The sequence below is a fragment of the Gopherus flavomarginatus genome, chromosome 9 (genome assembly GCF_025201925.1).
Source record: "Gopherus flavomarginatus isolate rGopFla2 chromosome 9, rGopFla2.mat.asm, whole genome shotgun sequence".
NCBI lineage: Eukaryota > Metazoa > Chordata > Testudines > Testudinidae > Gopherus > Gopherus flavomarginatus.
In genome coordinates this window covers 46,291,846-46,316,909 of record NC_066625.1, presented here as the reverse complement: position 1 = coordinate 46,316,909, position 25,064 = coordinate 46,291,846, and the positions used below count along the sequence as shown (strand labels likewise).

Genomic DNA, 25,064 nt, shown 5'->3' with positions numbered 1-25,064 from the left:
CCTGTACACACACAATAGAAATTGAAGCTCTGAGAAATGGCAATTTTCCATTAACACAGATCATTGTTTTCTGTTCTTCCAGAGATATTGAAATAGAAGCACATTACCTTTCAACAGCTGCTATTTCATGAACTGCAGCAGAGCCTCTGCCAATTTACCACCCATAGAGCTGATTGTTTCTAACTGCAGGGTTAGCCAGACCATTCAGTAACATTATCGCTCTGTTTACAAAGCCTTTGGTTAGTGACAAATCATGAGACTTATCCTTTCCTGCTGTAATTCCACTGACTCCAGTGTTCTCTTTCCCCAGTTCTGGTTCCAAGAAAATAAACAAATTAAAACAAGCTTCAGAACTAACATGCTGTGGGAAAGTGGAAATGTTGATAGCTCAAATAATTCAGTTTCTTCTGCATCTTGTGTGTGTCTATCTGCTTTGTGTGTGTGACCAGTGGGGCTTTTTGTTTGCTCCTGGCAGGTTCAACCATGTCAGATTTGTCTGTGGGGAGGGGCCAGAGAAAACAGACACCTTGGCCTTCCAGGTTGGGGTTGGGTAAAGAAATAACAACCTTGTCCCATAAAAAACAAAAAATGTTACAGAAACAGTGGTAGGAACAGTGCTAGAGAAAATGGTAAATAATCAAAATGCCCAGGCTTGAAGTAATCGGAAATACAGAATTCAAAAAGCAAAGCTCAGGGGAGATTTGGGGTTTATTCTCTGAGCTTCGCCATGTGCTATAGCACAGGGATCACTTTTGGAAGTCTCCCATCACACAACTGGGGAAAGGAAAAGGATTCTTAGGTTCTACCACGGATTGAAGGAGGAGAGCGATGGGGAATAAGGGACTCCCTCTGACATACCCTAACTACGTCTGTTGTTACAATGAGTTAAATGTCTTTTTCCCCATATCCCTGCCCTGTTCCTGCTCTTCGTTATAGTTCAATATATTTTAACTGCGGAAAATGATAATAAAAATATCTGCTCCCCAGCACAACCTGAAGCAACATCAGAGCAACTGGGAATGAAACAATTTGTTCCCAAAGAGAGAACTCGATGACTAACAATTGCATTGAAATGGTGGAACAAGATAACCGTGATGCTCAGGGTTAGTTTAGACTAGGAACAGTGATGGAGTTTAGGTCAGGTCAAGGGGAAAACTAATGCCAACCACTGCACTTGGACTGCATCTGCACTACAATTTTTACATGAAGATCACTAACTTGTAAAAGCAGCAAAGAATCCTGCTGCACCTTATAGACTAACTTGAGCAGCCAACGCCATGTACAGTCCTAGTGGATGGAAGGCACAGGTAGTTTTTGCCTCAGTGTAGCTTGTTGGGATCAAACCTCTCTCTCCCCCACCTGGAGCTGATGAACATTCCTGGCAGGAGGGACACACACTCCTATGACTCAAAAGGAAAGGAGTTGATAGAAAATATCAGAGGACTGACCCCAAAGAAGGATGAGCTGCAAAAGGCAGAAGAAGGCAACTTATCTGGTGGAGCTGAGAAACCACGGTGAAGATGATGCAAAAATCACTATGTGGGAATTAGCAAATGTGATTTAAAAAAAATTCTTTGGCCAACCCTAGTCACAGGATTTATTACAATTCTCTCTCATCTGGATTTTCTGATATCTAGTGAGCCTTGAGCAATGACTGAACCTTTTCCCACACTCAGAGCATGTGCAGGGCTTCTCCCAGTGTGGATTCTCTGATGTGCGATAAAGTTTGAGCGCCGATTGAAGCTTTTCCCACACTCAGAGCATGTGTAGGGCGTCTCTCCCATGTGGATTCTCTGATGTTTGATAAGGTTTGAGTTCTGACTGAAGCTTTTCCCGCACTCAGAGCACGTGTAAGGCGTCTCCCCTGTGTGGATTCTCTGATATCTCATAAGGGCAGAGCTCTGACTAAAGATTTTCCCACACTCAGGGCACGTATAAGGCGTCTCTCCTGTGTGGATTCTCTGATGTATGATGAGGTGTGAGCGCTGACTAAAGATTTTCCCGCACTCTGAGGATGTGTAGGGCTTCTCTCCTTTGTGGATTTTCTGGTGTGTGTTAAGGTTTGAGCTCCGATTGAAGCATTTCCCACACTCAGAGCATCCATAAGGTTTCTCACCTGTGTGGATTGTCTGATGTCTGATAAGGGCACAGCTCCGATTGAAGCATTTCCCACACTCAGTGCATGCATAAGGTTTCTCACCTGTGTGGATTCTCTGATGTCTGATAAGGGTAGAGCTCTGATTGAAGCTTTTCCCACGCTCATGGCATGTGTACCGTGTCTCTTCCAAGTTGATTCTGTTGCTTGTTACAAGGTCTGAGAGGCTACTAAAGTTTTCCTCTGGCCTACCCTGAGTCTCACAGGCTTTTGTTTCTTCTCGGAGTGCACAACTCCAGGAAACATTCCCTTTGGATCTTCCTGATAAAGTTCTATGTGGTTCTTCTTGCTCAGCATCTTCCTGATGGGATTTCTCCTCCTCATTCTGATTTACCATCCCATCACCTGATAGGAGACAGAGAGAATCCAGACATAGATCATTACCTGCACCGGAAAGAAAGAAAATCTCAGAGAGAGGAATGGAAAAAGGGATGAACAATCCAAAATATGTGTGGGAGAGATCAAACCTATCAGGAGCTGATTTTCCCCAAACCCTTCCCCAGAGGAGAGAGGAAGAGATCAATTTTGGTCTGCATCTCACGAGAACACTCAGGGTAAACTGAGATCGGGGAGCGACCTGCTGCCAGTTGTCAGTCAGAATAGGTTGGAAGCCATGAGTGACATCTGCCATAATGATTCTACATCTGCAGGGAACAATCCTGAACGTGTAGAGTTCCTAGGGTCTTTGTAGGGCATCCTAAATGTTTCCTGCATTCCCACACAGTTGTTGAGTTGGTTTAACCAAGTCCTCACCTTTGCAGGCAGCTCTTCGAAGCACTTCTTTCTCAGAGCCCTGGAGGTCTGGGACCCATGGTTCTTCCCCTCCTTCCAGCTGTGAGATCACATCAGGTTTGGAAACTGGAAAACCTACTGCAGGCAAAGAAAACCAGGGAGGTCAGTGGAATTTGTGGGATACTTGTCACAAAGAATAGTCCATGGTTTTAACTCCCAGCTCATTGTTAAGCAGTAACATCCCAAGGCCAGCTTCCTTGGCTCAAAGAGGCAGGAGAGTTATTATGATTTTAAATCATATTCATTACATTAGTGCTAAGGAGCAACTAACAGTGGGTCCCCATTGTGCTAGGTAAAGTACAAAGAGAGAATAGTAGATGGCCCATGCCCTGAAGAATTTACAATCTAAATACACAAGACAGACACAGAATGGGGGAAGGGATAGAACCCACTGTTAGAATAGAGATATTCAGGCCTGCCTGTCAAGCCTATAGTTTAAGAACTTAGGTGTATTTTTATCACTTAGCTACTTACAGGAGTATGAAAACAAAGAATCAAAATCACTGTTTGTATTTGTAAGGGCCTTCTCTTACTGTGACAGTCTGAGGCCTTGTTCTTACAGTAAGTCCTTTGGCTAAGCAGCAGGGGCAGCCATAAGCTGAGAAGCCAAGGATCACATCCTCAGATCCCAAACTGGTCACACTGCAATAAGGTGCTATTGGGCTGTTAGGAAGATGATCCTGTCCTGATAGTGCCCATCACCACCAGATAAAAAAACAGATCTTAAGATGGTTAGAGAAAACTTAGTTTGAAAGCCTGTTTGGCAAAAAATCACTTCTCAATGCTTGTGGTTGTGAAACCCTCATTTTTGTGTTATTTTATCTTCATGGCCACCACTTTTACAATGTTAATCAGTCTGGTTCTCTAATTGTTTTTGTCTGCTGTATAATTAATTTTGCTATGTTTAAGTTAATTAGGGTAGTGAGATACAATTATGTTGGTGCCACTAGGTAGAAATCTTCTTGCTTGAGGCCTGTGTGCACCAAAGTACCTCCATGTTAAAAGCCTTTGTGTTAGCCTCACTAAACATTTGTAACCTTCTGTATTAATGTGCTGACTGTAACCACCTGTTTTATGAGCTGACTGCTAAACAATAAGGCCGTAGTTAGCAAAACCAGTTAGTACTAGATATTGCTTATGCTAGATAAGACAAATGAAAAACAGATGTTATGGCCAAGGCCATATGCATGAGAAAGTAGCTTACACAGTGGAAAAGTACAAAAAGAAAGATACAAGGGTGGGGATATAAATACTAGTGCCCCGCCTGCATGTGGGCGTGCAGGATTTGAGATTGTTATTTCTCCCTTGCACCTTATCTGAGCTCATATAAACTTGTGTTTTGCTTCTCCAACCTGGTGTGTTTATTGGCGCGGCACACCGGGCGACGGACCCTGCCCTCCTGCTGTTTCTTGGCCTCGGGCACTTTGTGCCGGCAACAGTTCTAGGCGCCCAACAGTGGGCTTGAGGCTGAAAATTAACCTTGCCTGGATCCCTCTTGGTGTCAATGGATTGCGGCGATGACCGACGCCCAGTGCACACCAGTGACTTCACCGGGGGCCTCGGCGGAGATGCAGTTCAACCGACCCCAGAGGGCACAATGGTGCAATGCGCTTGAGTAGCGGAGAAGAAGTTGAGGGCGATGGTGAGGAACCAGTCCCTTGGATAAGGTAGGAACAGTCCAGTAGTGTGGACTTTTGCCCGAGGCTGGGGAGGCCCAGTCATTGTAATTCGAGGCTGGGGATGCCCAGTCATTGTAATTCCCATTAGACGATAGAGTGTCATATAATGGGTCAAGGGCATGGTATGGGGCGCCAGGGAAGGTGTACACTCTTAGAATGCATTCTAGTGAATTGGAAGGTGTTTGGCTCGGATCCAATAACTAAGAATAAACTGAAAAAGTTCTGTACAGTAGACTGGCCTCAATATCAACTAGAAGAGCAGAAAAGGTGGCCACCGGAAGGATCACTTAATTATAACATGATCCTCCAATTACTCCTGTTTTCTCAGTGAACGAGTAGCTTCTGAAGCTGTTTGTATGAAGAGCTCTTGTAAAAAAATCCCCCACCATAGCTCCTGTTCTTCCCCCATCTGGCGGAGTGCAAGGATTCAAAAGCAGGTTAGGGATAGTGCAGAAACAAAGAAGGGACCTGTCTAGAAAGGGGAGACCCTATGTCCTAGTGCACTCTCTCCCTGTTGAAGCTAAAAAGAAAGATCAGATGCAAAATGGTACTGGGGGCCAGTGTGAGTGACTGTTACCGGAAGATGCCCAGAGTACCCTGTGAAGCAAAAGCTCGTGACCAGGACTACTCCAACACAAGCCCAGTAATTAGTGGATCTTTAGGAGATCCGACCCATGGTGAGCTGACTCGGCCTGGCATCGTCCAGTGAGGAAGCTATCAGGATCTAGGAGTGTGTGTACCCACCTTCCCTCCCCCTTTCCTTTCCGTGTGGGCTACTGATAGTCTGATCATCTCACTGGATGCAATCAGAGTAAGCAGCGCCATCTCCCAGAGACTAGCCGACGCTCTTTGCTGAAGGGAGGTTTAGGAGGGTCGTGGTCATCCTCGTTAGCCTCCCCTGTGTGAGTATGCTATAGGGAGAGATCCTTAGTTTATGTGCCACTAGCGCAGACAGAGCACCCTCCCTGTGTGTGTAAGTGGAAAATGGGTGGGGGACAGTCTAAACATTCCACCTCACTCCCTAAGGGTACTCCCGCATATTACATGTACGTACATTATGGTTCAACAACCTGCAGGTATTTAGAGAATTGGAATATTTACAAGAATGAAAATCCATCTAAACAATGCCCACTAGGAGGTACTTCAATCTAGATAAGATCATACATCTAAGAGGAGTGTTTAATCACCAAAAAGCCCTGACAAAACATGAGCAAATTTGTCTATTGAGGAAAGGAATGGGTTAATTTGAAATTCAGCTTGGCCCAGGGATAAAAAGAAAGTTGCTCTGCGTTCAAGGTCAAGAATCAACGCAGGCTATGCTAAGTACAAAGAAAAACTGCTTTCGGCCCCAGCTGGCTGTGAAGGAAAAAATATAGACAGAGGCGAACCAAAGGCAATGCAAGTTACAGAACTGAAATTACATTTGCAAAGCTTAACTGTCCAGTAAAATCCAACAGTGTGCCTTTGTGACCCTGGAGCCAGTGTGGCTTGGTGACACCGAAGAAGCCACAGGCAGCCGACCTGGACTGGAATCTCTGAAAGAGACGCCGCAGGAAATTCCAGGGTGTAAGAGAACAGCCCTCCCAAGAGCAGAAGCATGTTGAAAATTCTGGACAAGCTGTATACAGAATAATCTCCCTTCCACCTCTCCCCCTTCTCTGAACATTATACACAGAAGTGGCCAGTCTGAATGTTCGTGTGTGAGTATGAAAGGAGCTTAGGGCTTGGGGCATTAATGTCTTCCTGAGTGATGTGGGAGCATTCCCAACACTCTCTGTTGTTGTTGTATTATTTTATTAATGAAGCTTTAAAATTCAGTTATATGGTGTGTTTTCTTTATCTTCCTCCAACGATCCTGTAGTGTCAGTCTGATCACCTGACACGAGGGATAGACTGGTAACAAAAATTTGTCACAGTTTGGTAAGCAATTAAGAAGGGGGAAGCCCTGCAAAATTTACACCATCTATTTGTTTTACCCTTGTTATTTTATCTTTGCTTTGCTTGGTACTGTTGGTGTTATATGTTGAAAACTGCATGATTAAAAGTGAGTCCTAATAGAATAAAAAAACGCTATCTGGTTCTGGTTCTGTTTTGTTTAACCGGTTAGTGTTGTTTTTCTGCTCTGTTCATTTGGGCATTAGGAGTGTGGGCGAAACTGAACCTCTCGTTCGTAATTCCTCGAAGTGGAAGCCATGCGTGCGAGGAAGCTCTGAGGTCGAATTGAGATCCTTCTGTCCCGTCCCCTGTAGTGGTCAGTGTATAGAAGTGGGAAAGCCTGGCTTAGACTGTAAGTTCCTCTGCTCTGTGTAATTCTCTTTTCTGTTTAAGTGTCAGCAGACAGATGGATGGGTCTCTGGGTAAACCCTCTAAAGGGTTCTGGATTATATGTTAAGTAAATGGCCTTTGCCCAATGGGCCATGTGTTTCTGTCCAGGTGACAAGCCTCATGAGGGAGGACTCGGGTAGTCTTATAAGTAAGAATGTTTAAGGGAAGAGACCAGGAGGGGTGGGGCCTAGTTAAAAAGCCCACCGTCCTAGCTAAACTGGTAGTGGAACAAGTTGGTGCCCATGGAAGGGACGGTTCAGCAAAAAAAGCAGGATCGGGTCCAGGCGGGCAGGCAACAGACAGGGAGATTGGAAAACAGATTGGAAAACTTTAAGGGTGTAGTGGAAGGAAGGAGTCAGTAAGTGTAATCATGGGGATTTCAAATACCCAGGACCTTCTTGAAATGGTAAGTTAAGTTAATTAAAGTGGCTGTTGGAAAACAAGCAAGTAATTTAAGGGAAAGTAAGAAGTTAACTCTGTAGTTGTTGAAGGGAACAGCAGTTGAACTTTGTAAAAATGCTAAAGAAGAAAATTCTTGGTGTCTGTAAAATCTTTGTAAATAAATTCAGGCAAAGAAATTAATGGATTGCAATCATTTCAATTTAGTTGAATTAGCTAAAGAATGCATACAGTGTTATGTAATTAAAAACCTGGGCTGCCTATGAAACAAATACAAGAAAATATAAGGTCATTCCTCTGTTTTGCCTGAAGTCAACAAGGGTATTTGTATATTTTAAGCAATGATTGTCTGCCCAGAAGGGGTAGACCTCTGGTTTTTTTTGTCTTTCAAATAATCAAAGAAAAATAATGCCAGCTGAACAGCATTCTAAGTACCATGTATTTACTGGCACAATAGGAATTTATGTTCTGTGTCCTATGTTCTGTCTTGTGGTGTTTTGTCTTGTGGCTGGAATTGTTGTGTTTAATAATTTCATAGAATAGTCTATTTTAAAATCAAACAAAAAGGTTAAATTAAAATGCAAATACTTGTTTTGTTCAACTTGGAATACAAAGTGTTTGAATAAATCAGAAAAATGTAATATGCTAAAGTCTAATGCATTTCCTTAAGAAAAGAAAAATTCATTGGCCAAATTGTTAATTGCAAAAATTGTTGTTAAAATTTGCATACCAACAGTCTTTGAAAGCAAAGACATGAAAAGTTAACCCACTCCCCATATTGTACATGAGATCTTTCTGGCTACCTCAGATTTCTAGCCAGAGGGCTGGGGAAGGTGGGAAGCTATTGGACTAAAAGTTAAATTAAATAAACTCCTCGAAGTGGGTGTGCTTGTTCTAGCTTGTTGCTCCAAAGTTCTGTAATAAGGTTATTTTAGTAAAAGGGTGTGTGTGGCATATATTAAATAATAAAACTAATGTACTGTATAATGACAATGTGTAGGTGTTCATTGTTGGAGAAAAGGTGTATAAGTAAAAAGTAAAAGTTTCCTTTGCAGGTTAAAAAAAAGCCAAAAAAAAAAAAAAGGACAAAAACCAAAATAAGTTAACTGAAAAAAATAATTAGTTAGCAAGCTCAGGCTATAAATAAAACACTAACTCCATTCAAGGACACTGCTCACAGTTAAGATTTGGCTAACAACCAGAAAAAGAAGGGCTTAAATTTGCCCACGCAGCTATAAAATCTGCAAAACACTGCCAAGCACTAATAAAATGCGTTAGGTTTATTTTCTCACAGGTAAGCAAGCGCTATCCAAAAACCCTAGCAGTCCTGCCACTCCTTGAAACCAGGAAACTAAATTGATATAAAGGTCCACCAACAAAAAACTGCTTTGGCTCCATGCTAAAAAGGCCCTTATTAAGCCCTGCTGACTACCAACACCGCTGTGAAGTGCCAAAGGCTGACTGCTTGGACCCATGGTTCTCACTGCAAAAAGACCCCTCTACCTTGGGAGAATTCTCCTATTAATGTTTAGCCTATTTCTCCTTCTAGCTCCACTGTGCCTTCTAGACAGTAGGGAAAAAGTACAAGGTAAAGTGCTAGTAACCTCTCCCTTGCCCACTAACAGACCTACTGTGCCTTTAAATTTTTCTAAAAAAATCAAAACCATTACAGGGTAATGTGCTGGTAACCTCTCCCCTGTAGAATACTAAACCACAACTGTTTTGAAAAAAAAAAGAAACACTCAAAAATTGCCTAAGTCCAGAAATTCCTGACTAAAAAGAACATTAAAAACTAACCCTGTTAAAAAACCAAAAAATTATACACTGGCGGGAGAACATTTGTGAAACCTGTGCTTGGGAATGTGGTTTAATTGAAGCTTGGGGTTTATTCTACAGGCTGTGACCTGTGTCCTGAAAAATAACTAATAATATAACCCTCCCCCCCATGCTATTAATGTCAATGCATTTTAAACGTAACTGAGAATAGTTAAATAACAGGTGTATTATAGTACTACATCAAGAAAAATGGTATTAAATATCACTAAGGCTGGAAGGGCATTGCAGTGGGATCTAGTATGTTTAGAAATTCAGAATTTCCTGAATAACCAGCTGATGGCCATTCGAAGTAATCTTAAGTATCAGACTTGGCCCACTGCCCTTACAGACACATCAAAAATACCATCTAATCTGTAATCATAAAGACATACGTGGACACTTTCTGGGTGAAAGTGTGGCTTCACAGGGCGGGGTGTCCACCTGTATAGGAAATAAATGCCGTACTTATGTCCCAGAAAACACACAGAATATTAACAAGCACATCCTGTCAGCCAAACAGACTTTTAAACAGTAAAAGGCCCAGGAAAGAAAACCCACTATTTCTAATTTCCTCTGGGACTGGTTACCCAACCTGGGAGGACTAAGGGGAGGCATTGTTCACCTCCTGCTCACTGGTGTGGTGTTGTGTATCATTACTCTCCTCTTGCTTGCTTGCTGTAAAGCACTCCAGCTCCCTAGAGCTTAATTGCTTTTTGTCCTTAAAGTATAAAAAAACTCAGCCAAAAGTTTGTTGAGTGTTCTCAAAGAAGGAAGTTGTTGGTGTCACTAGGCATAACCCTAGGTAACTCGGGAGGGTGGAAAATCACAAATGCCGATGAAGCCCTCCTGCTCAGGCCTCAATGAACCAATGTTCCTCCATGTTAAACACTTTGTGTAACCAAGTGTAACCTAATATGTTAAAAGCTGTAAAATGTAATGTCAGCAGTTAGTTTTCTGATTGTAACAGCCAGTTCCCTGCTGTAACACACTGGAGCTAAATTGAAGCAAGTTTCAAGGCCGCTTTTAGACACAGCAAACATGTCTCTGCAGCAGAAAGAGAGAGAGGAAGGGAAAAGACAAAGAAGTGTGTGAGAAAAGATTGCTGCAGCCGGACAGAAGAGCGAGGGAAAACGGGGAATTGTTAGTCAGCAAAAAAAGTTCTCATGGAATATAAAGGAACAGACTGCTTGTTTTAGCTGTGCTTGATTTGAGGCGTCAGCCTCCCTGCACCGCTTTAAAATCTCAAACTTTGCTTGCTTCTCCACCATGGTGTGTTTATTGGTGCTACGCACTCTGGGCAACGAACCACTGTTGCTTGCCTCGGGCACGCTCTGTGCCTGCAACACTCCCACAGACTGCTCTCCTTCCCTGGGCCTTTCATTCTCTTCAACAGCGCAGTGGCTGTCTGACCGGAGGTGGGAGAAATCTACAAGTGTCCCGGAAAGCCTCATCAACATACCTCCCTGCCTCCCTTAGTGTCTCCAGTTCCACCATCCTGGCCTCCAAAGCCTCCATGCGGTCTCTGAGGGCCAGGAGTTCCTTGCACCAAATGCACACATACGCCACCCGCCCACAGGGCAGGTAATCACACATGCTACATTGAGAGCAATAAACAGGATAGCCCCTACTCTCCTGCTGGGCTTCTGCCTGCATTCTCTCTTACAGCTACCTAGGTTAACAACAGGGTTTGTGTTTCAATCAAGAAGTTTGTATTATAGCTTAAATATTTAAAGAATGGGAAGAGAACCTTGCCCTCTTCCAAACTCCCTCATGAAACTCCTCATTAGCAGCCCTGTTTGCAAAGCTTCCTGGTCGCTTGCTCACTAAGCACTCCCCTATCACATACCACCTCACCCCCTGCTGTGAGCCACCCAGGGTAGGGGGCTGGGAGCACCCCCAGGACCACAGCCCTGATTCCTGCACCCCCTCCCACATACCCAGCCCTCACACCCCATGCTCTGACTCCTGCACCCCTCCACACTTCCTCATCCCCACTCTGAGCACCAAATATGGGAGCTCCTGCACACACACACACACATTGCCATCTGCATCCCTCACATCAAATTGGAGCTGCCCAAAGTAAGCACTCCACACTTAAATGTCCTGCCCCAACCCTGAGCCCCCTCCTGCATCCTAAAACCTGGCCAGATGCTGTACCCCAATCTCCAGCCTTCTCCTGCACCCTCCCTCCCAGGCCCTGCACCCCCTCTCACACCTCCAGCCCTTTCTCTTTCACTGCTCTCAAAAATACTCCAGTTCCCTGCCCTCTCTGATTCCTGCAACCACCCATAACCCCTCCCCTCTCCAGCCCCATGCCCCTCACACACCCCCGAACCCTGACTCCTGCACCCCTCCAAGAAGCCTCCGGCTAACCCTGATTCCTACCCCCCCACATCCCCATCTGCATTGCTTGCATGAAACAAGAGCTGTCCCAGGTAAGTGCTCCACACCCCAACCACCTGTCCCAGCCCTGAGCCCCCTCCCACATCTTAACTCCTGGCCAGACCTTGCACCCCAACGTTTAATTTTTTTTATAAAGGGCTCTTATCCAGAGTGCTTTACAATAGTTAGCTAACAGTACAAACAATATTTGGAAAGATCATTAAGTGATGCAATGAGACGCTCAGCGATTTTCAAGTGGTCTGTGGAAAACTCAGACCACAAAAACAATCAAGAGACCTCACTTTAGCCTCATTTACTTCCTATTACTTATAGGAGGAGGAGGAAGAAAAAAAAGAAAAATAGGGGTGGGAGGGAAATGAGAGAATGTTCTTTTTCTTGCCTGTGTCCCAAGGAGGGATCCCTAAAATGGAGCTGAGCACAGGGCCCCACTAACGCTAAATCCACCACTGAGCTTCCTTCTCTGGATACCCCCAGCCAGTATTCAAGGACACACGGACAGTCTGTTTGATAAGAAACCCTGGACCAGCAGCTCTGACTCCAGCAGCCTGCTTGTTACACCCCAAGCACATTCAGGTCTGGGTGGAGAAGGCTCAGGGTTTGAGAGGTCGGGGGTAGGAAGCTTCTGCTGATTATGCCTCACCTAATCCTCAGTTTCACTTGAGCAAACAGGAGATATTTGACACTGTGCGATATGGCTCCTGTGCTCTGTTCCCAAAGTGTTCTGCAGTAAGGGAGGGTCTCTGGTAGCGTGTGTGTCACTAGCATATTGGGGTGATGCTGAAACAGGGGAGAGTAGAGGTGGCACTGTGTGGCTGGCATGAACCATCTCTCTTCTTTTCCCATTCCAAGAACTGAGGGGAGAGTAACCCTTACCCAGCGAGGTCACATTCTTATAGTTCTCCTGCATGACATCCCAGTAGAGGGCTCTCTGAGTGGGGTCCAGTACAGCCCGCTCTTCCCTGGTGAAGTACACAGCCACCTCCTCGAAGGTCACCGGCCTCTGAAAAATCAAGAGTCCAACACTCAGTACCTGCTGCTCCACTCACAGTCCCCCTGTACATGGGGGACAGGAGCCAAACAGAAACTCTGGGTGGATTGCAGTCAGAGTCCCACCCCCACCCTGCTCAGAGCATCCAGGAAACACCAGGGGGAGGGAACAAAGAGAGAGCCCCTCCTCTCTCTCAGCAGAGCCATCACACACCTACTAGCCACAGACTGATTCAGGAGATGGAGCCCTTAGCAGAGTCCAGAGACAGCTCCCTGGTAGGACTCCCAACACCCTCCCCATTCTGAAGAGCTGGATGTGAAGGGAGGGGAATCTCCCTAAGTCTCACAGGTGGGTGCCCCCTTCATATCTCACAGCAGCCACTGGTTAGTCAGGTCAGGCTCCAGCACTACGAGTCTAGTCAGTTGTCCCAGGACAATGGAGCTGCGTTATTTTCTGCTCCACAAAGAGAAAGTTATTCAACTTGCAGTAACTGAGGTTCTTCGAGATGTGTCCCCTTGTGGGTGCTCCACTCTAGGTGACGGTGCGTCCTGGGGCTGTCGATCGAAGATTTTCGGTAGCAGTGCCTGGCTGGGGCGCACGCACCCAGATGGTATCTCCTGTCTAGTTGGAATCTTCCTGAGTGTGTGCACCCCACACCCTCCTCAGTTTCTTCTCTACCGTGGAGCATCATATGAGTACTCCAAAGTAGAGGGGAGGAGGGCGGGGAGTGGAGCGCCCAAAGGGACACACATCTCGAAGAACCTCAGTTACTGCAAGGTGAGTAACTTTCTCTTCTTCTTCAAGTGCTGTCCCTGTGGGTTCTCCACTCTAGGTGAATGTGTAGCAGTACCCACTAAGGTTGGTGGGACTTTGGAGATGCGGCAGGGAGTATTGAAGATAGTACTGTATGGCCTACTATTGCATCTACAGTGGTGTCTTGCATGACAGCATAGTGTTTTGCAAACGTGTGTTCAGATGACCATGTAGCCGCCTTGCAGAGATCAGGAATGGGAATGTTGTGTAAGAAGGCAATGGATGCCGACATGGCTCTAGCGGAATGAGTTCTAATGTTATCGGGCGGTTGAAGATTCTTCGCACGGTAACAGGATCTGATGCAGTCAGAAATCCACTTGGATAGACGTTGTTTAGAGATAGTCGTGCCCTTTGATCTTTTGGCAATGGAAATGAAGAGTCTTGGAGACTTGCGAAATGGTTTAGTCCGTTCTAAATAAAAGGCAATTGCTCTCCTCACATCGAGAGTATGCAGGGTTGCTTCCTGCAGAGTTTTGTGAGGTTTGGAATAGAAAGTAGGTAAGTATATAGGTTGGTTGAGGTGGAAGGTTGACACCACCTTAGGAAGAAATTTAGGATGTGGTCTCAAAGTGACTATCCTTGGAGAAGATAGTGTAGGGAAGGTGGGCCATGAGGGCACTCATTTCTCCAACTCTCCTCGCTGATGTTATGGCAACTAGGAAAGGAACCTTCATGGACATATGGAGGTGAGAGGAGGTAGCCAACGGCTCAAATGGAGGTTTCATGAGGGCATGAAGTACGAGGTTAAAATTCCATGTAGGCACTGTTGGATGAATTTCAGGGTAAAGGTTTTGCAGGCCAGCGAGAAAGCGTTTAATGGTGGGGTGTGTAAAGAGTGAGTACCCATCCAATAGGTCACAGAAGGTGGTAAGCGCCGCCAGGTGCACTTTGATGGAGCTGATCGAGAGTCCGTCTTGTTTTCGTTTCAGGAGGTAGTCTAGAATGTTAAGGAGGGTCACATTATTGAGTGCTAAATGGTTATGCGAAACATCTCCACTTCTGAAGGTAGGTTTTATGAGTGGAGTCTCTCCTACTGTGCAATAGGACACGTTGGACCTGCTCGGAACAGGCTAGTTCATGGGTTTGGAACCATGAAGGAACCAGGCTGTGAGGTGGAGCTTTTGGAGCTGGGGGTTAAAGACTTGTCCGTTGTCCTCGTAAAGGAGGTCTGGTCTGTTGGGGAGAGCCCATGGGTGACGGGAGGACATGCGGAGAAGGTGGGGGTACCATGTCTGTCTCGGCCAAGCCAGGACAATAAGGATGACCTGGGCCTTGTCGTCAGCAACCTTCTGAAGAACTCTGTGTAGTAGAGGGATAGGTGGGAAGGCATACAGGAGGCAGTTATTCCATGGGATGATGAATGCATCCCCTAAGGATGCAGTCCCGAGTCCCGCCCTGGAGCAAAACGGAGGACATTTCCAGTTTCGAGTCATGGCAAAGAGATCTATGAACGGCCTGCCCCAGTGGGAGAAGAGCTTTTTGGAGTACTGTGGGGTGCAGTTCCCATTCGTGTTCCATCGCGAAGTGTCTGCTGAATGCATCGGCAGTCGTGTTATGACAGCCTTGTAGGTAGGAAGTGATGATCTGTATTCAATGTCGTATGCACCAATTCCATAGTCGAATGACTTCCATGCAGAGGGAATGTGATCAGGCTCCTCCTTGTCTGTTTATGTAATACATACATGCTATGTTGTCTGTTAAGACTCGCAGGTATTTGTTCTTTATGAGGGGAAGAAAATAAAGGCACACTCTCCTCACTGCTCTGAGCTCTAAGAGATTTATGTGTAGATGTGTCTCTGATGCAGACCACCGGCCTTGTGCCCTGTGTTCCCCTAGATGTGCTCCTCAACCAATCAGGGAAGCGTCCGTGGTGAGCATGAGCGTTGGGGATCGTTGCTGGAAGGAAACCTCTGTGCAGAGGTTTTCTGGACTTGTCCACCATTGTAGGGAAGTTATAAAGTGAGGTGGAGGAGTTAGCAACATCCCTAAGGGATGTCTGCTGGTTTTGAAACTGGAGTTGAGCCAGCCCTGAAGGCATCTCATATGTAGCCTGGTGTGTTGAACCACGAAGGTGGTACCTGCCATGTGACCAAGGAGCTGTAGGCAGTTTCTTGATTTTGTCCTGGGATGAATAGAGAGCATACGTATGAGCTGCGTGATAGCGAGGAACCTCTTGTATGGGAGCGAGGTCCTGCTCTGGGTTGAGTCGAGATGAGCTCCAATGAATTCAATCTGTTGCGTAGGTATCAGGGTAGATTTTTGAATGTTTATTTGGAGGCCTAGGCTGTGAAAAATGGAGATGGCGAAGCACGTGGCTTGAAGTGTCTTGCCATAGGAGTCGCCCCTTGTCATAAACAGATGGCTAAGGGTTAATGTCTCTTTCACCTGAAAAAAAAAAAGTATCTTGAAACACCTGACCAGAGGACCAATCAGGAAACCAGACTTTTTTCAACTCTGGATGGAGGGAAGTTTGTGTCTGAGTTCTTTGTCTTCTGCCTGAATCTCTCTCAGCTAGAGAAGGATTTTTCTATTTCCTGCTTTCTAATCTTCTGCTTCCCAGTTGTAAGTACAAAGAGATCAAATAGTGAGTTATATGGGTTTTTTTCTTTTGTATTTACATGTCTATAGTTGCTGCAGTGCTTTAAATTGTATTCTTTTTGAATAAGGCTGTTTATTCATATTTCTTTTAAGCAATTGACCCTGTATTTGTCACCTTAATACAGAGAGACCATTTGTATGTATTTTTCTTTCTTTTTTATATAAAGCTTTCTTTTAAGACCTGTTGGAGTTTTTCTTTAGTGAGGAACTCCAGGGAATTGGGTCTGCAGCTCACCAGGGAATTGGTGGGAGGAAGAAGTCAGGGGAAAACCTGTGTGTGTTAGATGTACTAGCCTGACTTTGCATTCACTCTGGGTGAGGGGGGAAGAGAGATTGACTCTCGGTAATTCTGTTCTCCAGGCTGGGAACGGGGAGGGTGGAATCCCTTTGTTTAGATTCACGGAGGTTACTTCTGTGTATCTCTCCAGGAACACCTGGGGGGGGGGGAAGGGAAAAGGTTTATTTCCCTTTGTTGTGAGACTCAAGGGATTTGGGTCTTGGGGTCCCCAGGGAAGGTTTTTGGGGGGACCAGAGTGCCCCAAAACACTCTTATTTTTTGGGTGGTGGCAGCAGTACCAGGTCCAAGCTGGTAACTAAGCTTGGAGGTTTTCATGCTAACCCCCATATTTTAGACACTAAGGTCCAAATCTGGAACTAGGTTACTGACACCCCTGATGAGGCAATCGTCCAGGTAGGGGAAAAGTGTGACCTCGTGTTTGCGGAAGTGAACCACAATCACGGCTAGGGTCTTGGAAAAAACTCTTGGAGCTGTGGAGAGTCCGAAAGGGAGAACTCTGTATTGGAAGTGATCCTGACCGATTGTGAATCGTAGGAAGCGTCTGTGAGCTGGATGTATTGATATATGGAAGTAAGCATCTTGTAGGTCGAGGGCTGTGAACCAGTCCTCTTGATCCAATGCAGATATAATTGTGCCCAATGTGGCCATATTGAATCTTTGTGTCCTCACAAATTTGTTCAGTTGCCGTAGGTCTAGTATAGGCCTCCATCCCCCGGTTTTCTTCTGCGTTAGAAAGTAATGGGAGTAGAATCCTGTCCCTTGATGTTGCACCGGCACAGGTTCCACTGCACCTAGTTGAAGAAGGTGTGCCACTTCTGTGTGAAGTAACTGTTCATGAGAGGGGTCCCTGAAGAGGGACGGGGAAGGGGAAAGGGTAGGAGGGTAGGATATGAACGGGATGGAGTAACCGGTCCGAACTATTTCAAGGACCCAATGGTCCTGTGTAATCCGCTGCCAAGCATGTTGTAAATACTGGAGGTGGTGGCCAAATGGACAAGTAAGTGATGGAATCAAGGGGTGGCCGTGCAGACCCTCGACCAAAGCTTCAAAACTGTTGTTTATTGCCTGGTGGACGGAAGGTGGTGGCTTGATTTTGATTTTGTCTGCGTTTGGGAGGTCTAGTACGATTCCTAGTTGCGTCATATGATCTGGATTGAGGGCGATAGTACTGATATGTGCGTGGTCTTTGGTATGGTTGGCATCGTTGTCTCCTGGGAAGTGATGGGTGAATGCCCAGGGTGCGCAGTGTCGCTCTCGAATCTTTCATGGTGTGGAGGAGTTGATCAGTTTTTTTCGAAAAAAGAGTTTGTCCTTATCAAAGGGGAGGTCCTCCACTTTTGTCTGGAGCTCTTTAGGAATGCCTGACGCAGAGAGCCATGAGGATCTGCACATAACCACAGCAGTTGCAGTGATACAGGCTACTGTGTCTGCCGTGTCTAAGGACGCTTGTAGGGCCGTTCTGGAGATCAGTTGTCCCTCAGACAGGATTGATCTGAAGGCTGCTCTTCTGTCCTCTGCGATGTATGAGGCAAATTCGAGAAGCTTATTATAATTATCAAAATCATAGCTAGCGAGGAGAGCAGAATAGTTTGCAATCCTGAATTGTAGTGTAGAGGATGTATAAACCTTGCGGCCCAGGACATCAAGGCGTCTAATGTCCTTGTCTTGTGGGGTTGGTCGATATTGTGACTGTTTAGTTCTCTGTGTAACTGCATCAATGACAAGAGAGTTCGGTGGTGGATGAGAAAACAGGAAGTCTGCGTCCTTTGCAGGAACATAGTATGTACGTTCAATCTCCTTATAAGTTGGTACTAGAAAAGCTGGGGTTTGCCAGAGGGTGTCAGCTGGCTCCACGAGTGCTTCATTTATAGGGAGCGAGATTTTCGAGCAGACGGTTGAAGAATTTTGAGGAGTTTCTGCTGATTCTCCTGAACCTCTTCTAAGGGGATATCCTGACTGATTGCAGCTCTCCTGAAAAACTCTTGAAATTGTTTGCAGTCGTTCACGAACTGTGGAGGTGGAGGGAGGATGGCTTCATCTGAGGCTAATGGAGAGTTAGGGTTAGGCGAGTCAGGATATGGTGCATAGCTCCCGGACTCTGGAGGGAACTCAGGCACCCTGGAAGTGGATGGAGGAGGAGATTGAGGCACCGAAGGAAGATGATTGGTAGGAGGATTCTGCCACGGGTACCACTGAGGCCAAGGCATGGGGTAGGAGAACCCAGGCACCGCCCACGGGGGGGCGACGTAAGGAAACTGAGGCTGCTGAGCTTGAGCCGTGACCTGAGGTGGTAAAGGTGCCTGTGGAGGAGAAGCAGGAGGGGAGAACTCCGCTTGCTGCTGTAGCTCAAGGTCACCGTCGGTGAAAGCCAGTTCAGGTGGAGAAAGTGGCAGGTCAAGAAAGGAGTGCTCTGTGTTTGGGAGCGGAAAGTGAGGCTCGGGTGGCACTAAAAGGTCACTTTGAGTGAGAAGCTGTTGTTCCTGGTCTCCAGGCTGATCTAAGCCTGCTCTCTGCTCTAGTTCTTTAGTAGGAGAGATTGGCATAGTGTCCTGCTGTGTTGAGCCTAGAGGTGCCCTGCAGGGGGTCTGCAGCTGGTGTGCGGGCAGACGAGTGGCTGGGTGCTGACCCTCTTCGCGGTGCCGAGGCTGACCGCGCTGTCAGCACTGCAGATATTTTCGTCACTGAGGGAGACAGCGCTGGCGGCACCGCGGCCACTTTTAGCGCTGAAACTGACCAGGCTGTAAGTGCTGCGGACGTTTTGGGTGTCGGAGCCGAACGCTCTGCCTGCACCGCGGCCGTTGCCGGAGCTGAGGAGGAACATGGTGCCGGTGCCGTAGCCTTCATCGGTGCCGAAGAGGAGTGAGTTGTCCATGCCACAGTCGTTTGTGGCACAGAGGGGACTGAGTCAGTAGGTGCCTTCCCGGCGCGGGAGGTCTGGTCCCTGCCTCTAAGCTCTCTCAGAGCAGTTCCTGAGGCATTAGGAGAGGCTGAAACAGCTGTCTTTCGGGCTGTCAGCACAGAGGGTAGGGATCTCGCCGGAGACTCCCTACCCTTGTTAGAGTCTCGTCTGTGAGACTGTTGAGCTTCTTGCCTCCACTCCAGGGAGGGTGATGCAACGCTCCCCACCAGTTCCGATCTGGCTGGGCAGCGTGTGGGGAGCGGGTTCTTCCTTTCCCGTCTCCGACCGTGGCTGCAGGGATTTTTCCATCATGATGATCTTTAGGCGCATATCCCTGTCACGACGAGCTCTTGACTTGAGGCTCGCACAATGGAAGCACTTCGCGGGGATGTTGGTGTCCCCGAGGCACTTCACACAATGAGAGTGGCCATCTGAGCGTGGCATGGAGTCCTGACAGGAGATACGTCTTTTGAAACCTGAATGTCCTGGCATTACGAGTTAGAGAAGAGACAATCAATGGGAGACAAGCCTGAGGGTTTTTGTTTTTTTTAACAAAGTAACTTACTATGTAACTATACTAAAGGAAGGGAAACAACTGGGAAGTAATTAATAATTATTTCTATGTTCTTTGTTACTGTTTCCTATAGAGATCAGGAAAGAGAAAGTAGCACTGCCCCGAGTCCCGTCTTCAGCAGAGGACGGTTGAGAAGGAACTGAGGAGGGTGTGCGGCGCAAGCACTCAGGAAGATTCCAAGTAGATGAGAGGTACCATCTGGGTGCGTGCGCCCCAGCCAGGCACTGCTACCGAAAATCTCTGATCGACAGTGCCGGGACCCACTGTCACCTAGAGTGGAGCACCCACAGGGACAGCACTCAAAGAAGAACTAGAGCATTTCCACTGCCGAACCTCATGAGTCTGTTCCTAGAATCTAGGCCACTTATTAAACAACTCCCAGCAGGTTTAGCACACACGTCCTCCTCCCTTTCTCCACCCTGTGCATTTCCTGCAAACCAGACTGTGCAAACCTTCCCATCTCCTGTGTATTTGCTGTCCTGCTCCCTCCTGGAGGAACCCACCAGCAACCCCCTGATAATACCTACCTGAACTGGCTCCTCTGCAGCCATTTCTCTCCCCTGTCCAACAAGAGGACGGGATGAACTGGAGTGAAACATGGACATTATTCTGCAGCCTGGTAGGGTGAGAAGGGCAGTTCTGAAGGTTTCAGAACAGGCTTTAATTCATTTCACAGCACGATTCCCCCAGGCCCTTTCCATGCAGACAGACACCCTAGAGTCTGCCATGCTGAGAAAAGACTTCATCTCTTTGTACAGTGTAGACCTGGCCTCTTCTGCCAGGCTAAACCCACAGAGACATGTTTAACCTCCCTTCTCCCTCCCCCCATTCCATAACAAAGTCTCTGAACACAAGGCTAGAAAAAAGCAGAACCAAAGGAGTCACTGTGGGGGATTCCCTCAGACACTGACCCCACGGCAGCCACACCCCAGCAGGGGGAATATGGAGTCAGGAACTGGATTTTCCTCTGTCTGATTCTCATCTTTTCTACAGGAAAGTGACTCTATCCAGGGTGCAGCAATACATCTTTCTGGGCAGATCAGAGATCTGGAAATCTCTCTCCAAACTCTTCTCTCTCATTGCCCCTTTCAATCTCTGCTACCAGACGGGCAGGCAGAGGGGATGGGAAAAGGAGAAAGAAAGTCCCATTCCTAGTTTGCTCCCCCATGGCTGGATTTGCTCCTGCAATTGCTAATTGGATGAGAAATGAGGGGGGTCTGTTTGTGCAGAGTCATATTAAGGCCAGACCCCAGCATTGTCCCTTCGTTCCTTTCAGTTACTTATAGACTCATAGACTCATAGGTCAGAAGGGACCAATATGATCATCTAGTCTGACCTCCTGCACAAGGCAGGCCACAGAACCCTACCCATCCACTTTTATAACAACCCCTAACCTAGGACTGAGTTATTGAAATCCTCAAAATTGGTTTGAAGACCTCAAGCTGCAGAGAATCCACCAGCAAGCGACCCATGCCCCACGCTGCAGGGGAAGGCGAAAAACCTCCAGGGCCCCTGCCAATCCGCCCTGGAGGAAAATTCCTTCCCAACCACAAATATGGCGAGCAGCTAAACCCTGAGCATGTGGGCAAGATTCACCAGCCAGCACCCAAGAAGGAATTCTCTGCAGTAACTCAGTTCCCATCCCATCCAACATCTCCCCACAGACCATTGAGCAGACCTATCTGGTGATAATCCGAGATCAATTGCCCAAATTAAACTATCCTATCATAACATCCCCTCCATATACTTATCAAGCTTAGTCTTAAAGCCAGATAAGTCTTTTGCCCCCACTACTTCCCTCGGAAGGCTGTTCCAGAACTTCACTCCCCTAATGGTTAGAAACCTTCATCTAATTTCAAGTCTAAACTTCCTAATATCCAGTTTGTACCCATTCGTCCTCGTGCCTACATTAGTACTAAACTTAAATAATTCCTCTCCCTCCCTAACGTTAACCCCCCTGATATATTTATATAGAGCAAGCATATCCCCCCGCAGCCTTCTTTTGGCCAGGCTAAACAATCCAAGCTCTTTGAGTCTCCTTTCATAAGGCAGGTTTTCCATTCCTCGGATCATCCTAGTAGCTCGTCTCTGGACCTGTTCCAGTTTGAATTCATCCTTCTTGAACATGGGACACCAGAACTGCACACAATATTCCAGATGGGGTCTCATCAGCGCCTTATATAACGGTACTAACACCTCCTTATCCTTGCTGGAAATACCTCGCCTGATGCATCCTAAAATAGCATTTGCTTTTTTAACAGCCGTATCACATTGGCGGCTCATAGTCATCCTGCTATCAACCAATACCCCAAGGTCCTTGTCCTCCTCTGTCGCTTCCAACTGATGTGTCCCCAACGTATAACTAAAATTCTTATTATTAATCCCTAAGTGCATGACCTGGCACTTTTCACTATTGTATTTCATCCTATTACTATTACTCCAGTTTACAAGATGGTCCAGATCTTCCTGAATAGTATCCCTGTCCTTCTCCGTGTTAGCAATACCCCCCAGCTTTGTGTCATCCGCAAACTTTATTAGCACATTCCCGCTCTTTGTGCCAAGGTCAATAATAAAAAGGTTGAATAAGATCGGTCCCAAAACCGATCCTTGAGGGACTCCACTAGTGATCTCCTTCCAGACTGACAGTTCACCCTTCAATATGACCCGCTGGAGTCTCCCCTTTAACCAGTTCCTTATCCACCTTACAACTTTCATATTCATCCCCATCTTTTCCAATTTAACTAGCAGTTCTCCATGTGGAACCGTGTCAAACGCCTTACTGAAATCGAGGTAAATTAAATCAACCGCATTTCCTTTATCTAAGTAATCCGTCACCTTCTCAAAGAAGGAGATCAGATTGGTTTGGCACGATCTACCTTTAGTAAATCCATGTTGCAGTTCATCCCAATTACCATTGACCTCTATATCCTTAACTACTTTCTCCCTTAAAATTTTTTCCAAGACCTTACATATTAAAGATGTCAAGCTAACAGGCCTATAATTACCCGGATCACTTTTATTCCCTTTCTTAAAAATAGGAACTACGTTAGCAATTCTCCAGTCGTACGGCACAACCCCCGAATTTATCGATTGCTTAAAAATTCTCTCTAACGGGCTCTCAATTTCACGCGCCAGTTCCTTTAATATCCTCGGATGGAGATTGTCCGGGCCCTCCGATTTTGTCCCATTAAGCTGTTAAAGTTTGGCCTCTACCTCAGTTGTGGTAATATCCACCTCCATATCCACATTCCCGTTTATCATCCCTCCATCATCGCTAAACTCCTCACTAGCCTTATTAAAAACTGAGGCAAAGTACTTATTTAGATATTGGGCCATGCCTAGGTTATCCTTAACCTCCATTCCATCCTCAGTGTATAGCGGCCCCACTTCTTCTTTCTTTGTTTTCTTCTTATTTATGTGGCTGTAGAACCTTTTACTATTGGTTTTGATTCCCTTTGCAAGGTCCAGTTCAATGCAGCTTTTAGCCTTCCTCACTTTATCCCTACATTTTCTGACCTCTCCAAGATAGCTTCCCTTGCTAATCCCGCCTTTCTTCCACTCCCTGTAAGCTTTCTGCTTTTTCCTAATCCCCTCTCTGAGTTGCTTGCTCATCCATCTTGGCCTACAGCTCCTGCCCATGGTTTTTTTCCCCTTTCTTGGGATGCAGGCTTCCGACAATTTCCGCAGCTGCGACTTAAAGTAATTCCAGGCCTCCTCCGCGTTTAAATCCACAAGTTCCTCCATCCAATCCACTTCCCTAACTAATTTCCTTAACTCTTTAAAATTAGCGCTCGAGAAGTCGAAAACCCTAATCCCAGATGTACATTTGTTTATTCTTCCATCTAGTTTGAACTGAATCAACTCATCACTCGAACCAAGGTTGTCCCCTACCACCATTTCTTCTACGAGGTCCTCACTGCTCATCAAAACCAAATCTAAAATGGCATCCCCTCTCGTAGGTACTTCTACTACTTGATGAAGAAATCCATCCGCTATCACATCCAGAAAAATCTGACCCCTATTATTCTTGCAAGCACTCGTCCTCCAGTCTATATCCGGGAAGTTGAAGTCTCCCATAATCACACATTTCCCCTTTGTGTTTACTTCATTAAAGACATTAAAGAGGTCTCTATCCATATCCAAATCAGATCCCAGTGGTCTATAGCACACCCCAAGCACTATCTCAGGGGAAGCTCTAGTTGCTTTTTTACCCAGTGTGATTTTTGCCCAGACAGACTCTGTCTTATCCATTCCATCGCTTCTTATTTCATTACAGTTAATCTCATCATTGATGTACAAGGATACTTCACCACCTTTGCCTTTCTTCCTGTCTTTTCTAAACAGCACATAGCCTTCAATACCTGTAATCCAGTCATGAGTACTATTCCACCAGGTTTCTGTTATCCCTATAATATCCGGTTTCACTTCCTGCACCAGTAGCTCCAGTTCCTCCATCTTGTTACCTAGGCTCCTCACATTAGTGTACAGACATTTTAATTTTTGGCATTTGGTGTCAGTGACATTCTTTCCCCCGTTGTGCACAGACCTTCTACCACCAGCATCACCCGTTAGTCTGGTTTCTACTCCACTATTCCTCCTTGGATCAATTTTTTGGTCCGCAAGGGTATCCCCTCTCACTTTGTTTACTTCCCTCTCCAGGTTATATTCCAGCGTGGAGATCTCCTGAACATCTCCCAACCATCTCCCCCAACTTCCTAGTTTAAAGCTCTCTTGATGAGGTCGGCGAGCCTCCATCCTAGAATTCTATTTCCCTCCCTACTTAGATGAAGTCCATCCTGAGTGAACAGTTGTCTATCCGTAAACACATCCCAATGACCGTACATCCCAAAGCCCTCCTTATAACACCAATACCTGAGCCATCTGTTGATCGCCATAATCTTGTCACTCCTTCTTCGCCCTGCTCTAGGAACCGGCAGAATCCCACTGAAGATCACCTGAGCCTCGATTTCTTTGAGCGTCTTCCCCAGTCTGGCATAGTCCTCATTGATACAGTCCAGCGAGTAACTAGCCGTATGATTCGTTTCCACATGAAGGACAATCAACGGATTCTTTCTCGCTCCCGCTAGGAACCTATTCAGCCTAAGGTCCACATCCTGTATCTTAGCACCTGGCATACAGCACACCCTTCTGTTCTCCCGATCAGGTCTAGTTACAGGCCTGTCTATTCTTCTCAGTAAAGAGTCTCCAATCACGTAGACTTGCCTTTTCCTGGAGACAGTGTGATTCTCCAGTCTATCCCCCACACCAGCTGGCTGCAAGTCCTCTCGATTTGTATTCGCCCTTACAATCCTCCTAGGGCTCATAC

General features: G+C 46.3%; 1 protein-coding gene across 1 annotated transcript in view; it reads right to left on the bottom strand.

Annotated features, from left to right (window-relative positions):
- Nucleotides 1–1,568: 1,568 nt before the first annotated feature.
- The window catches only part of LOC127058554 (zinc finger protein 92 homolog), a 30,842-nt gene continuing 7,346 nt past the window's right edge, over nt 1,569–25,064 (bottom strand). The window contains exons 3-7 of the mRNA XM_050968699.1: nt 20,266–20,354; nt 12,442–12,568; nt 2,909–3,025; nt 2,201–2,500; nt 1,569–1,864 (exon numbers count right to left, since the gene is read on the bottom strand). Coding sequence (XP_050824656.1) covers nt 1,614–1,864; nt 2,201–2,500; nt 2,909–3,025; nt 12,442–12,568; nt 20,266–20,354 — 884 coding nt within the window. The 3' untranslated portion in view covers nt 1,569–1,613. The remainder of the gene's footprint in view (nt 1,865–2,200; nt 2,501–2,908; nt 3,026–12,441; nt 12,569–20,265; nt 20,355–25,064) is intronic.